Below are 13864 nucleotides of genomic sequence, written 5' to 3'. Positions count from 1 at the left end.
TCTCTATCCAAAGATATTCATTAACTTTRAGCAAATTCCTGTCAAATAGTTATAATTGTATGAAAAAGATATTTTTGCAGATGTAAAAAAAGATGACTGCTGACTTTTTCCTTTCTCTTCTATAAGATAAGCCAAAAGAGATGACCTCTAAAGACTGGTACATAAATAACAACTCAGGAACTTGTTCATAAATGCACTATAAGATTAAACTGGAAAATAACTAAATTATAAAGCCTGAATGCTGGGTAATAAGAACACACAGAAAAAGCAGCAATAAGATATTTTGATTCCTTCTGAGTCACAACCTGCTTCCTAAGATGATACCCGAGGTCACAAAGCTAAAACATGTGGAATTGGAACTCAGCTTTAGCTCAGATGTCAGAGCATAAGTGATTTCAGTCTCAATGCAAAAGTTGTTGCTATGCACAATATTACAAAAGTTCATTTTAGAATTATGTCAAATGAACTAACAAATATTTTCTTACTACAAGGTAAGATAATAATTGGCAGAAAATACATATARATTATAYAGAATAATTATTYGATATAATTCTTTATATAGAATGGTTCTGCTATTCTAACCTAGAATTAATCTACTTGATATGTAAACTCTTCCAGGAATAGTCTTTTCTTGGTTTATATTTAGAATAGTGAGTGGGTATTTGGTGTCCTTTAACATGTAGAGGCCTGTGTAAGATGATAATATATTGAGGAAAATAAATCTTTGATGCAGTCTACAACCCAGCCATACCTCACTTACCACTGTACATAAAAATTTTCAGACTCATGCAGAGAGAAAAAAACAGATATAATTTCYCAGCAGTTAATGAAGATCTTTGCCAAGATAATGAATTATATATAGAAGATACATCAAGACTTCCTTCATGCCTAGCAGCATGTAGTTCTCAAAAAGACAGCTATAAAATGTTCTTTATGGAGAAATTTGTATGAAGATGCCATAATATGGTATTCTAAATACCATAAATTGGTAAAATTGGTTCTTTAATTTTTTGCACTTTGTGTCTCTTTATGTTCTTAGACTGCCAGACCAAGTACATGACTAACACCTAATGATATCATAGTTCATTCATCCATTATTTCAGGGTTTAAATTTATCTATATCAAAGTATTTCTTTCTGTATATTTTTTCATATATTTTATTAAAACCAGAATGAACGTGGTATTTTTCCCTCCTTACAGTTGCAGAAATCAATCTCTAGAAACCCTGAATGAGGATAGTGTAGTAGATACTAGTAAAATATAATTTGCAATATCAATTTGACTCTTGTGAGAAGGATGTTTTAGGAATGACAGTGATTCTATCAGCTATTTTTTATTTTATTCTATAAAATAAAACTTCTCAGGCTCTGGTGGAGGCATTAACAAACTGAAATACCTGAAATGGGAAGGATTCCATCTTGGTGATCCTGGTCAGACCTGCCATAACATATAACATTGAAAGAAACAGATACCACTGTGTCACTATGGCTCCTGGAAAAACCAAAGTCTGTGGGTACCCATTGTTTACTGGGCAGTTTTGGAAACATAAAATAACTGAGAGCACAAAGACCTGCCACTCATTTTTGCCTTTGTTTAATACTGAGTAGTCCTTAGCGAAGGCCCAAATCTGAAAAAAAGACATACCACTCCTATTTCCACAAACTACTTAGCTCTYAATGGAAGCTTTCTTATTGATTTCAATAAATTTATTCATATGGGATCAATCCCTAAATGCTTGRCTTTAATGAGACTCCTCCCAGCCTTGAAGTTAAGCATTAAGGTCCTGATCCTTGTGGGTATTTACGTGTTTAATTATTTTCCTGTATCAGAACTAGCCCATGAAGACACGTTCCAAATTCTTGGTCATAAAGGCATGACAGTTCCTAGATACTTCTTTCTGCCACAGGCAGCCTGCCAACAGCCTGCCAACTGGAAAGCTTCTTTGCCTCAAACTTCAAGAATACCGTGTTTCAGTCTGGCACAGGGAATGGTCACTAAATTCAGATCACATAATACATAGAGGCAAAAAGTTTTCTTTTGGTGAATAAACTCCTGGAATGCAGTAGAGCACTGCAAAAAGCCCACATATTTCCTTATGTGTTATGTCCTCTGTCTTTATGCCAATGGTTTTTAATACCACACCAAAACCCCAAAATTTTCTAAAACAGTTTTTAAAAGGCAACTATCCTGATAAGGATTCTGACTTCAGTGGGTGTTAAGTGTGGGTTTCAGTCTTTTTCATATTCAATCTGAAAGCTGTTTCTTCTTAGCACAGCTTACTTTTTGTTCTACTGATTCACAGCAGAGGATTTGAATGTGTCACCTTTCGCTTTTGGCTCTTTAAATACATTGCTTAATTCCATCAACAGAGGTCACTGCAGCTCTTTTCCTCTCTGGTGAAAGCATTCCTTTTCCAGSAGATAAAGCAGAATTAATGTTGTCATCTAGCAGGAGTTTAGTTTATCCATTAGAGACAGAAAAAATAGTAGAGGAAAATTTGCACATACTGGGATTCTGGGAAAAAAAACCAAACAACAAACCAAACCAAACTAAACTTGAACAAAACACCACCAATAATAAGAACAACAATTATAATAATAATAAAGTAAACTCATTTGAGCTTTGGAACTGAACCTAATTCATGCAAACTTTTTTGTATGATGTTTTGAGCTTGGACACTACATCTATCTTTCTTTACATTTCCTAGGAAAAAAGACATGTAAATCTAATCTTGGCACCAGCTGTTCTATCTGCTCTGCAGTTCTTGGTAAATCAGTATCAAGCATTTTTACACCATGTAAGAATAAGGGAAAAGCTCCTGAAAGAGCTCCTTTAAATTGCTAAGACTTGATTAACAAATTTGTCAGCAGTCATCACTTTCATTTGAATCTAAGTTTGCATACTTATGAAAATGATGAGGAAAGTTTTGGGAATGTTTATCATTAAGTGGAATTCAAGCCAAAAGGTCCATTTGAGCCAGCAGTAATGTAAGCCTTGCAATTTTCTATTGCTAAAGCCATTACAGCTGATAGAGCCAAATACATTTGTAGACAAAGAGTCTTTTAGAAATGAAGAGAATATGGGAGTTGCACACAGTGAGACAGTGTTAAAGATATATATTTGTACGTATATATATATATTTATAGATGTGTATTTATGCTTCATGTGTACATTTAGAAATAGCTTCATTTATTGAGGAGGAAAAGCAGCTTTGTTTCTAAGATAAAGCAGCCATAAAGCCTAGCTTGGAAAGGACACTTTCCTTTCATAAGTGCCAAAAGGATCGGGTCAGTGGAATACTACCACAGGCACAGTGAGCTGCATTCATGTGCTCAGCACTCAGGTGTCTGCACTGGGGAAGGTGTCAGARCAGCTCTGGAGTCAGTGAAGAGCTGTTTATCAGCTCACTGCCAGGTTGCCATCCTCATGTCCAGTCCATTTATGCCCTMAGTGCCACTGGCTGCCTTGAGCAGATCCACACCCATTTCAGCCCCAGGGGTTSKGTTCTGCTGCCCCAAAGGTGCCCCYAAGGGGCCTCTCTAACCTCTGGCTGCTGATCCAGGGAGCAAAGGGCTCCTGTGGTTCCTGTGCCAAACCTGGCAGCTCAGATGGCTTGAGGCACCTCTGTGTGACTCAGCTCTGAGTGCCTTTAGCCCTAAGAGATCTGTCCTGGYTCTAAAACCTGTGCTGAACACCTGCAGCTTCCCATCCCCATCAGACCACAATGGAAGAGGAGCAACTTCCAAGAGCTTCTGTTTCATTTTCCAGGAAAAATGTGTGTTTGCCACAGTGTGTTCACTTCCTTCAATGTCAYCAGCTTTTGGAACTAAGAAAAAAACATGCAGAACATATGTAATTTTTTTTTTAAATTAACCACAGTGAATGTACAAGGGAATAACAAGTGAAAAAATGTATTTTTTCACATTACCTATATTTTGTACATGTATCTTAAGTATGGCAAAATTACATGTTTTAGGACGTTGGATGTTTATAAGCAGCAAATCCTAATGTCTGGCTTGAAGCACTGAACGAACAATTTCTCTGTGAATTGTTTGGTTTTTGTGGTGAAAGATGAATTAAGTTTCAGCCTGTTCTTTTGTTCCTTTCTGTAGGTTTCAGTCACCTGAAAGCCTAAGGGAAGTACAGGTAGATTTGGGGTCAAGGAATCAGTGTCTCTTGTTCCTGGTACCATTTTTGTGTTATGTGTACACACAGCTCACTTTCTTTGTGCAAGTTTCTCCACCTCACACACAGGATTTTAACACTGGAACAAATCTCAGGATGCCCTGGCACTGAACTGTCTGTGCCTTGTCTTCACACAGARCCTGGAGGACACTGAGCACCACTGCAAATATTATCAATATTCATCATCRTGTAATATTGAAGCTGAATATTTTKGGGTAGCAGAATTTTATTTATATAGTTTTCTCACCCAGTGCAAGCTTCTGTGATGGGAAATTTACCCATAAGTAAAGTCATGATTATARATATCTAAAGGGTTATAGGGTTTATTCTAAGATACCCTCGAAAAAGTAAGAACACTTTTATTTTGGCATCTGTGCATAACTCATTATTTTCACCCCTTATCATGACTGATAATACATTTCAGCAAGGAGCAAACAGTGCTAGGCTTAGTACCAAATAATGACTCTTRTACTTGGCACAGGCACCAGCAGTTTAACTTCAAGCATCCTTTATGAAAATTTTGTGTTTATCAGAGTAGGTTACTGATGAGAAAGCACTGAGCAGTTGTCTAACCATCTGTGTCTGCACATGTAAAAGGGATGCTGCAGATGAGCAATCCCTCTGCCCACAGCTCACTAYGGCTATTCTTGAAAGATACTATTTTTTTCCTTTTCTCCTGCAAGGCAGCAGAAAATAAGTAAAGAATGATGTTCAGGTTTGGGGCCTACTCCTGACCAGCTGTTCACTGTTGGTGTGGCTRCAATCTGCCCTGACAAAGAAAAATCTGAAAATCAGAACCTGGCATTGTTTTTGTCAGTCCATGTCTCATTTCTTATGATTGAAATGTAGCAAAATCTGTCCATGAGGATGGGTGAACTAGAAATAAACAAGAACCAATACCAACTTTTGAAATTTAACACCTATGAAACTGAAGAAGGAAAGAAAAAGGAGTTTCACTTGTGATTAACACTGAGATAGATTCTCAAAAGGAAATTAACTAGGCAACTTAGCTCAATAGAATTCCAGCCTTTCAACTGGTTTGGAATATTACTCATATAACTAACACCTCTTGTTTTAAGGTTCTCARGTATAGCGAGTTTGGCAAAACAATAAATGTAATTGTCCTACCTAAAAAGCAAACAAAATATAAAGATAAGGTAATCTGTTTTTCCACTCTCAGTGCTTGTGTTTTATCCATATATGTAAATAGAAAATTTTAAATAAAGTACATATGAAGAAAGGAAGCTTGAAAGTATTTGTTGCTATTTTCCAGTCTCCCACAGGCTTTAAAATAGTAGTTTCCACTCATATATGACAATAAATGTGAGTTTTTGGGATCGAATGGTTGCAGAAAAACACCTTAAAAGTGTCTGTTCTCGCAACGACACACCAGCAAGAAGATAGGGAAATTTTCACAATTTTTTTCATCTTCTAAGTTGTGATTTTCAACCACAATTTGATGATTTCACAGGTAMATATCACTGGTCCTCTTTCTCTGACTACCTGTCTCGTAAACATGATTTTTTTTTTCTGTCTCACACTAAACACAATCTCTATCAGCCTCTCCAGCCTGAAACTCTGACCTAATTTTATGAATTTCCTGTAACTTTCCTTTGCTGCTCTGAACAGATCTGAACTTTAGTTGTTTAAGCTGGTGTACTTCCTTGGTGCACTCACACAGCAGMAAATCGCTCCACACACAACTCCCGCTGGGACATTTGCTCTTTTCCATCTGTTGCAGCTTCTTCTTTCTGTCTGTGACAGACACATGCCTGCTCCATTCACTGGAATTTTGAGCCATGGGGCTGTACAGATGGCAGCAGCCCTGACTGTGCAGGGATGGGCACCGCTGTCCCTGGAAGGGAGACCATGCCTGCTTCCAGGGCACCCTGGTATTTCTGGAGGTCACAGCTTGGATGCTCTCTGCACCAACTGCTATCAYGTCCTCATTGCTGGCATTCCCCTTGTTGCTGCATCCTTCTTCCGAAGCTCTCCAAGGAAGAGATTCCTCTTCCTTGCTGCTGTAGCASCAAGAGCAACAGGATCTAACAGTTAATTACACTGTGCAATAAATATGAAAGTATTGCCAGSTGCTCACAACATACTGCTCACCTAGATGAATCCTCCCTTTTTCTGCAATATTCTGTTTGACCATTAYTGCTTTTACTACTAAAATATTTTCTCATTATGACTGTTGTTAATATTGTCCTAATTTTCTCATTGATTAGCAAGTTCTGTTCAGGTGTGATCTGGTTCAGGGTGGGATAGAGTTCATTTTGTTCATAGTAATAATAATAATAATAATAATATGGGGTTGTATTTTGTGCTGGTGGCAATGTTGATAACGGAGAAGTATTTTAGCTGCTGCTGAGCAGTGCTTACACAGAGTCAAAACCTTTTTTTCTCCTCACCTCAGCCCACCAGGGAACAGGCTGGGGGTGCACAAGACAGGACAACTGACCAACTGACCAAAGGGGTATCCCACACCTTATGGTCTCACACTCAGCAAATAAAGCTGGGGAAATAGGAAGGAAGCGGGGGAACATTCRGAGTGATGGGGTTTTCTTCACAAGTCACTGTTATGCATGAGAGAGCCAGGCTTTCCTGGGCATGTTTGAACCCCTGTCTGCCCATAGGAAGTGATGAATTAATTCCTTGTTTTGCTTTGCTTGTGTTTGTGGCTTTTGCTTTGCTTACCAAGCTATCTCTATCTCAACCCACAATGTTTTTCTTCCAGTTCTCTCCCCCATCCCACTGGGGGGAGTGAATGAGTGCTGCATGSAGCTGAGTTGCAGGCTGGGGTTAAACCACAACATGGTGTATCTCTTATTTTCTCTACTGTGAAAGATAAAGGCTATGCATTATTATTCCTTCCTGAAACTCACTTGTCCTGAACTATCCTCCTGCCCAAGGRAATAGTCTTAATTTTCTGAGGTCCTTTTTCCTCTCTTGATTTGAAAAAGTATTCTTCACATTCTGGGCATGAGTCTCCTGTGCCAGTTCACCTTAAATCAGTGTGGAATTTAAATTCCTGAGTAAATAGCACTGTACCAGCCTAAAAAAAAAAAAAAAAAAAAAAANAAAAAAAAGAGGTCTTGAATTAATTTACCTTTGTAAATTATCAGCACAAGGTTCCTGGACGTGACCCAGGTTAAAGAGTTTATGAATGCCCACACACAGTGGATTTAAATTCATGCCCTAAACCACTTCAATTTTCTTTATGGTGAGGCCTGAAAGTCTATAGACATGGATTAAGTTACTTGTAATAAGATATTGCTGTAGTTATTGCTATTTAAAACATAAGCAATGTGCTTCTGCCAGGAGAACTTTTTTGCCCACAAGTATGAAATAACTGTGAAAAAAAAAAGTGCAACATTATATTTGGGAACATATTTTACACATAGGCATCTGCAGCATTGCTTCTTGGCTGATGGCCAGCAAAGCCATTAACAGCAACTAATGGGACAGAAGAAAATTTTCTTCCAGTCCTATTTACTAATTGCTAGGAAAGAAAGCTAAAAATAGACTTCACAAGTTTAGGGGCCAGGCTGCAAAATGTGAGAGGATTCTATTAAGTTCTAGTTGCCCTACAGCTTTACACTCTCTGGAGTTCTGGCTCACTGATTTTATAAATGAAAATTCTAGGAATGAAGAAAAGGAGGGAGATTTGACTCAATCTGTGCACTAATTCTCTTAGTGTTTTAGTATTTTTCTCTAGTTCTAATATAAACCCATCATTAAAAACTGAATTCTCCCTACTTTTGATGGGTAATTATGTAATCCTCTAYGATTTCTACAATGACTAAGGACTTCAGAAGTCAATTTTAAGCATGTCTGTCAAACACACACTGACCAAGCTACACGGACTCCTCTTTCCCATGATGAATGCCTAGTCCCTTTCCATGCCACTCCAGACATCCCATTAATCCTTCTCATCTCACAGAGCTTGTCTCTGTCCAGTTCCCCCAGACAATTCATTGATTAAATCTTCTTACAGATGAAATGCTGAATTTGCAGCTCACAGTAATTCCCCTGTTAAACCTGCCCCTTGTGAGCCTCCTTTGGAAAATGAGACACTATCCTTTCTTCACCTTCCTTTCAGCGTTCCACTTTCTGTCCCCAAGGATTGCCAGCAGCTCTTATCACCCACCAGTCAGTTTTGGAAATCCCACTCCCCCACGACTCAGTGATGCAGAAGCAGGTTTCGTACCTCTGTCACGCTACTCCATGCCTACACCTCTGTGGCCTAAGGACCACATCATGCGGGCATTAATTTTGCCCTCAATTAAATACCATGTGGCAACTGTGTGGCTCACGGTGCATTTTAAGAGCTGATTTTGTATGCTAACTCTTCCCCTTAATATCATGTTTTAATTTAGATTTATGATATGTCAATATAACTTTCTGTAGGACTGAGATCTGGCACAAGGCTTTTGTTTAAAAACGCTGTGGAGCACTTCCTCCTTTGGTGGAGCGGGGTTTATTTGTGGATTTTCAGGAACAGAACTGTATTTCATCGCGAACTCAGTGTCGGAGCAGAAGCAAAATCCTATCCTGTTTTAATAATGTACCACTGTTTTCATAAAAGGAAGTCATATAATTTCTCTGGCACAATAAGGAAACACAAACAGAAYTCAAGTTTCATAAAGCTTTGGACAGTTTCAGTATAGATTATTCATTATAACCTAAGCATAWAAGTTGCAAACATGAGAAAACAGGGAAAAGGGCTTGTAGGGTTTTTTCCCTCTGGTAGTGCTTTTCAAATTTGTTAGTTTAGATTCTACCTGTCTTAAACTAGAAAGCCTTTGTAAGAAAGATGAAGTMATAACTTAGACTTTTAAGTTCTTTTATGGATGAGGACATACAAGTGCTTAACAGCAATATAAAAATGAAAACCATACAGGTAGAACTGCTATCTCTAACTCGAGTCTGACTCTTAGAGCAGCATTTACAGAGCTTGAGCTGGACAGCTAAGCAAGGTCAGAGTGGAGGGGACTGGAGGAAATCTGACCAAAACATGACTGAATTTGGTGCACTTCATAACCATAGATTTGATTTTATTGTGGATGTCAGGGTGGGTTTATGGACTTTTGAACCCAATTCAACCCTTTGGATAAAATCAGCCCAACTACAGTTCCAAAACAGAGAATACACTGTCAATGATGCTTTCATTCTGCAGAAAAGAACTTCATCAGAGGATCTAGGTATCTGGGAGTTAGACCTTAGCTAAAGTTACTCAAGAACACACTTTTGTTTCTCCTCCTGCTCAGGGAGACTCACCATTGAGACTGGAGCGTGGGCACACAGAGCCACTTGGAAGGGAGCTCCACAGAAASGTTGGGAGGTCAAGTGCTGTGGTGCACATCCCTCTGCTTATTTCTGCTTCTTTCATGGAAAAGCTTCTCTGTACAACATATAGGCAGACACACTACAAAAAGCTGGGAGAAAAAGGCCCCTCTTTCTTGCTAGCCAGCAGGGTTAGGCTCCCATTACCTTTAATCCCAGTTTTTTGCTTCCTGTCTGCATTGCTGGTCCAGTTGTAGTGTGAAGAACAGTCCACACATTTGGACACATGAGGTGGGAATGGGGAATAGARGAGTTAGATACTATACAATGAGGCCTCCAACTTGATGAATCACAAGAATATTGGGTATGTTCTTGCCATCCTGTGCTTACAAATAAAGTCCTGACAGCCCCTCAGCCTGAAAACTGCTCTGGATTTGAACAAATGAAAATATCTCCTTTATTTAAAACAATGGTAGGTGAGTGATAGGAGCCTGCATGTTGAAATTGCTTTAAGTAGTAGGAGTCATGGACCATCACAGCMGCAGACATTAGGCACTATTGCAGAGCCAAAACCTGAGCTACAGAGAGGTTCCCAAGTGCTGAAAATTTCCACTGAAAATCCTGTTGACTTAAGGTCTTGCTTAGATTTCTTCAGTGACATTTGCATGCCCTAAAAAGTGACTTTCTGKTTTTAACTCTTTCCTGGAATTGCAGCTACTCCAAGGTGAAAAGTTCTGTGTCAGATGAGGTAATCAATCTGTGCATCCACATGTCAAGGATGCCTTTATATATTTCTTTCCTCTGGATGTAGACCATAGTATGGAACAAAGGCAATGTCAGCTTTCACCCATAACATTGCATGCACCCAGCTAYTTCTGTACTGTTTAAAACCATGTCCAAACCCCTACAAATACCATCTTCTCTTTCCTGCAGTGTTTTGTTGGAAATAAAGCTTGATATAAACACATAARAATTTGAGTCTTCTCTGAGCTACTAAGTACCTTAATACAGCTCTTGAAAGTGATACGAGGACAAGTACACCAGTCCCCAGAGGAAAATCATAGTTTGGTTCATACAAAGGCTTTGTTATTTCTTTTGTAGCAGTGCACCAGGGKCCCTGGAGATGCAAACGCTGATCTTCTCTGCTCCTCATATAACTAATGGCCTGGCTGGTGCCATTGTTTCTGTCTCTTCTTCTGACTCATACTCCTCTACTTCTCTGACAGTGAACCCAGACTTTGRCATTGGGGCTAGATTGTCTACTCTGGTGAAACGGGGACGGCTGATCGAATTTCCTCTTCGACCTGACAGATTGGGTGGAGCTGCTCGTCTMTCCAAGCTTGCCATTGGAATCAGTTCTTGGCGGTGTTTTGCTTCCAGTGGCCGCAGGCGGGGCTGGGATCTGGATGTTAATGGGAGTGCAGCATCAGAGCCACTTCTATGCTGATCTAAAGAAAAACAGAAAATTCATATTTTGCAGAAGAGAGAAGCCATGGTATTGGCAAGGACAGATAAAGGGTATTCAATACAATACAATACCCTGGAACTGAAGCATTTAAAATAATTACTGTAGAATAAGGGAGCAGTCGAGATCTAACAACAGCTCTAATTTTTTTTTCATCTCAAAGATGATATTTTAAAGATCTTATCTGCCTTGTCTCTACTCTAAAATCCAGCAAATAAGCACATGCAGCCACCATTTGGTGTCTCACAGACCAGACGTGCCCAGTGCCTTCACAGGGCAGGAATGTTCTTTCATGTAACTTTAATTTTCCTGGGATTTCACCAATATACTTAGCACAATGGTTTAAAAGYATTTTGAAACCCACGGCAGAAAACAAAAATGTGACAATGGAGAAGATTCCAGTCTATCAAAAATCAAGTTTGCCAGTGACCTGTAACTAACAACTGGGCTTGGCCAGGTGGAACTGCAGAGATCACAGGAATATTTGTGCAAGAGGGGAAAAGATCAAACTAGGAGGTGCTGGAACAAAACAGAAACTTCTGCAGTCATGACCATATAAACAAGATAGATAAAACAGAAAGGAGAGAAGGGCGTAGCTCTTTTAAAGAGGCCGTGGACTTCCATGGGAGTATTCATGTACTGCTAAATCCACCGAACAACTGGCCAAGTTTCCTTCACTACTGCAGTAGGATACAGAGTAACACTACCATTACCTGTAAAAGTAACATGCCTGGCTTTTCGTCTGGGGGGTTGGCGTGGACCCTGAGGCAAGGACAGGTAGCGTACTTCCGTGGTGTTAACCTGTGYAGGAGACAGAAATGTGTTTAGTGCCCATGATTGCCTCACTTGGCACTTATTTGGTGAAACTTTGGTGATCCCCCAAAGAGGAATGGTAATACACTGCGCCTTTAGAGCCRAATTTTGAGAGGTATGAATAAGATYAATGTTTGYCTAGGATGGTTGAACTCAACACCAGCTCCAGTGAGAATGTCCATCTGATATAATAGCCTTAGGATATTTTGCAGTCAGCAGAGAAAAAATATGTTCTTCAAAGAGTCACCTTTCTTATTTCAGGTGAAAAATGTCAAAACAACTAATCTATCCAGCAAGAACTTATTTCTCTTGCTTAACTGTGATTGTCTCAGCTATAAATGTCTATGCTGTTCAATGTCTACCTTTGGCCAGACAAATCTCTTACTGATTGACAGTTCAAACTGTCAAGGTGCCAGAGGCTTTGCATCAGGCCTTTTTTGATTACACTATACTTTGTACATGCAAAATCAATGCAAAWTACATTATTTTACTGCATGCAGCCAGAGCAGCTGATTTCTGATCAATGCATAAAGATAAGACATTAAAACCTTACTGTTCACATGCGAAGTGAAGCTCTTTCTCCTTRGGTGCTGAATGAGCACACTGGGAAATTTACCCACTTTAATTATAGCAAAGAGCTCATAAAAATGCGTGTCTTTCCATATTTACAGAGAAGGAGAGGCACTTTTACATAAATAATAGGTAGATAACAGGTACCGGTCTACCCCAAGGCAAGCTGTTTCCTTTYCTGCAACTTTGCCTCAGGCTGTGCTCCCGACGGATGAGGATTTCCTGCGCCTGTTTCTCACACGTGTTAGTCGGTAGATTGTGCCGGTTGTATGCTGGCGCCTGAAACAGAAAATGCACCCAGCTCATTCTCGTTGCATTTGCAATGTTAATTCAATCACAGGGCCAAGGGGACATCTGCCTCAGCTCTGTCACCAGCTCACCACAGATCTCTTTGGTATCACAAGGCAAAATGCAGCCACGCACAACCCTCACTGCGCACAGCAAGATGGGAGGAAGCAGGTGGAGGTCTCAGACCTCAAATGCTGCATTTTGATGCCATTTTTGATAGACTCGTACCTGCTCAAAGTGCAAGTATATAAAAATACCTACCTAAGAAGGCTGTTATCATCTCTGAGCCTGTTTTTTGTCATCTCTTTTCTCATCACACAGTTGGGAGCTACAAATATAAGGCAGGTCCCAAAAAAGAGATAACTGGTGAGCTCACCTCTGAGCTTTGGCACTAATATTACTGAGCCTGGAGCAAGCTTCAGATTCACTCAGGAACAACGAATGTATTGCCAGAATAAGATGCAGCTGGGTTTCCATACTTGGAGAAACTACAAATTAATTTTATCCTAAAACTGAGCATCATTTAAGACAAGCTTTTTAATTTATCACGTACATCTAGTAGATAAGGGAAATAATTATCTGCCTTAAAGAGAATAATTCACAGAAGTTTATAAGCCCTCTTAAAAAGTAGAGTCTGATCTGTCTCATTTGTAAGGCTCCTTTTAAAGCTGGTGTGGTGAGCCAGAGCTTTTCAGAGCTGAAAAGAAGTATTAAAAGTGGCATTATTTTCATTCCAATCTTTCATTTCCAAAAGYACACCATTCTCAATGCTACATAGGAAATTACTGGCACAAATAGTCATTACTGTAATTGATTTTGAAGAGAGAGAATTCATTTCAGTAAGTTCAGAGATAACTATATATGCAAATCGTTGCTGGTAAGATAAGAAATTAATATCATAAGCATAATTAGCCATGGCAAATCAAACGACGTCAGGAATGAATGACATTAATAATGCCACATTTAAATGAACAGGCCCCAGCATTTTCTAGTACACGTGTGTTACATGAATTAGCCTTGTTTATCAGCATGATTTCAGCAATATATCCTGTACCACTCATTGCTGTGGGCGAGCACTCAGTTGTCCGCACAGGGCCCGAGATTGGACTAAGTAGATACCATACCCTGAGCTGCATCAGGGTGAGTACGAATTTCTGCAAAACAAATCCCTGCTGAGGTATTATCCCACCACTTTTACCGGGAAAAAAAAAAAAACCAAAAAACAAAAAACAAAAAAAAAAAAAAAACCCAAAAAAA

General features: G+C 39.3%; 1 protein-coding gene across 1 annotated transcript in view; it reads right to left on the bottom strand.

Annotated features, from left to right (window-relative positions):
• Window positions 1–8771: 8771 nt before the first annotated feature.
• Window positions 8772–13864, bottom strand: part of SLC9A4 (solute carrier family 9 member A4) — a 31795-nt gene continuing 26702 nt past the window's right edge. The window contains exons 10-12 of the mRNA XM_057369491.1: window positions 12467–12598; window positions 11650–11737; window positions 8772–10919 (exon numbers count right to left, since the gene is read on the bottom strand). Coding sequence (XP_057225474.1) covers window positions 10621–10919; window positions 11650–11737; window positions 12467–12598 — 519 coding nt within the window. The 3' untranslated portion in view covers window positions 8772–10620. The remainder of the gene's footprint in view (window positions 10920–11649; window positions 11738–12466; window positions 12599–13864) is intronic.

Source organism: Malurus melanocephalus, unplaced genomic scaffold, assembly GCF_030028575.1.
Source record: "Malurus melanocephalus ecotype Western Australia unplaced genomic scaffold, MMel_1.1 scaffold_111, whole genome shotgun sequence".
Lineage (NCBI taxonomy): Eukaryota > Metazoa > Chordata > Aves > Passeriformes > Maluridae > Malurus > Malurus melanocephalus.
This window is presented reverse-complemented; position numbering and strand designations above follow the sequence as displayed.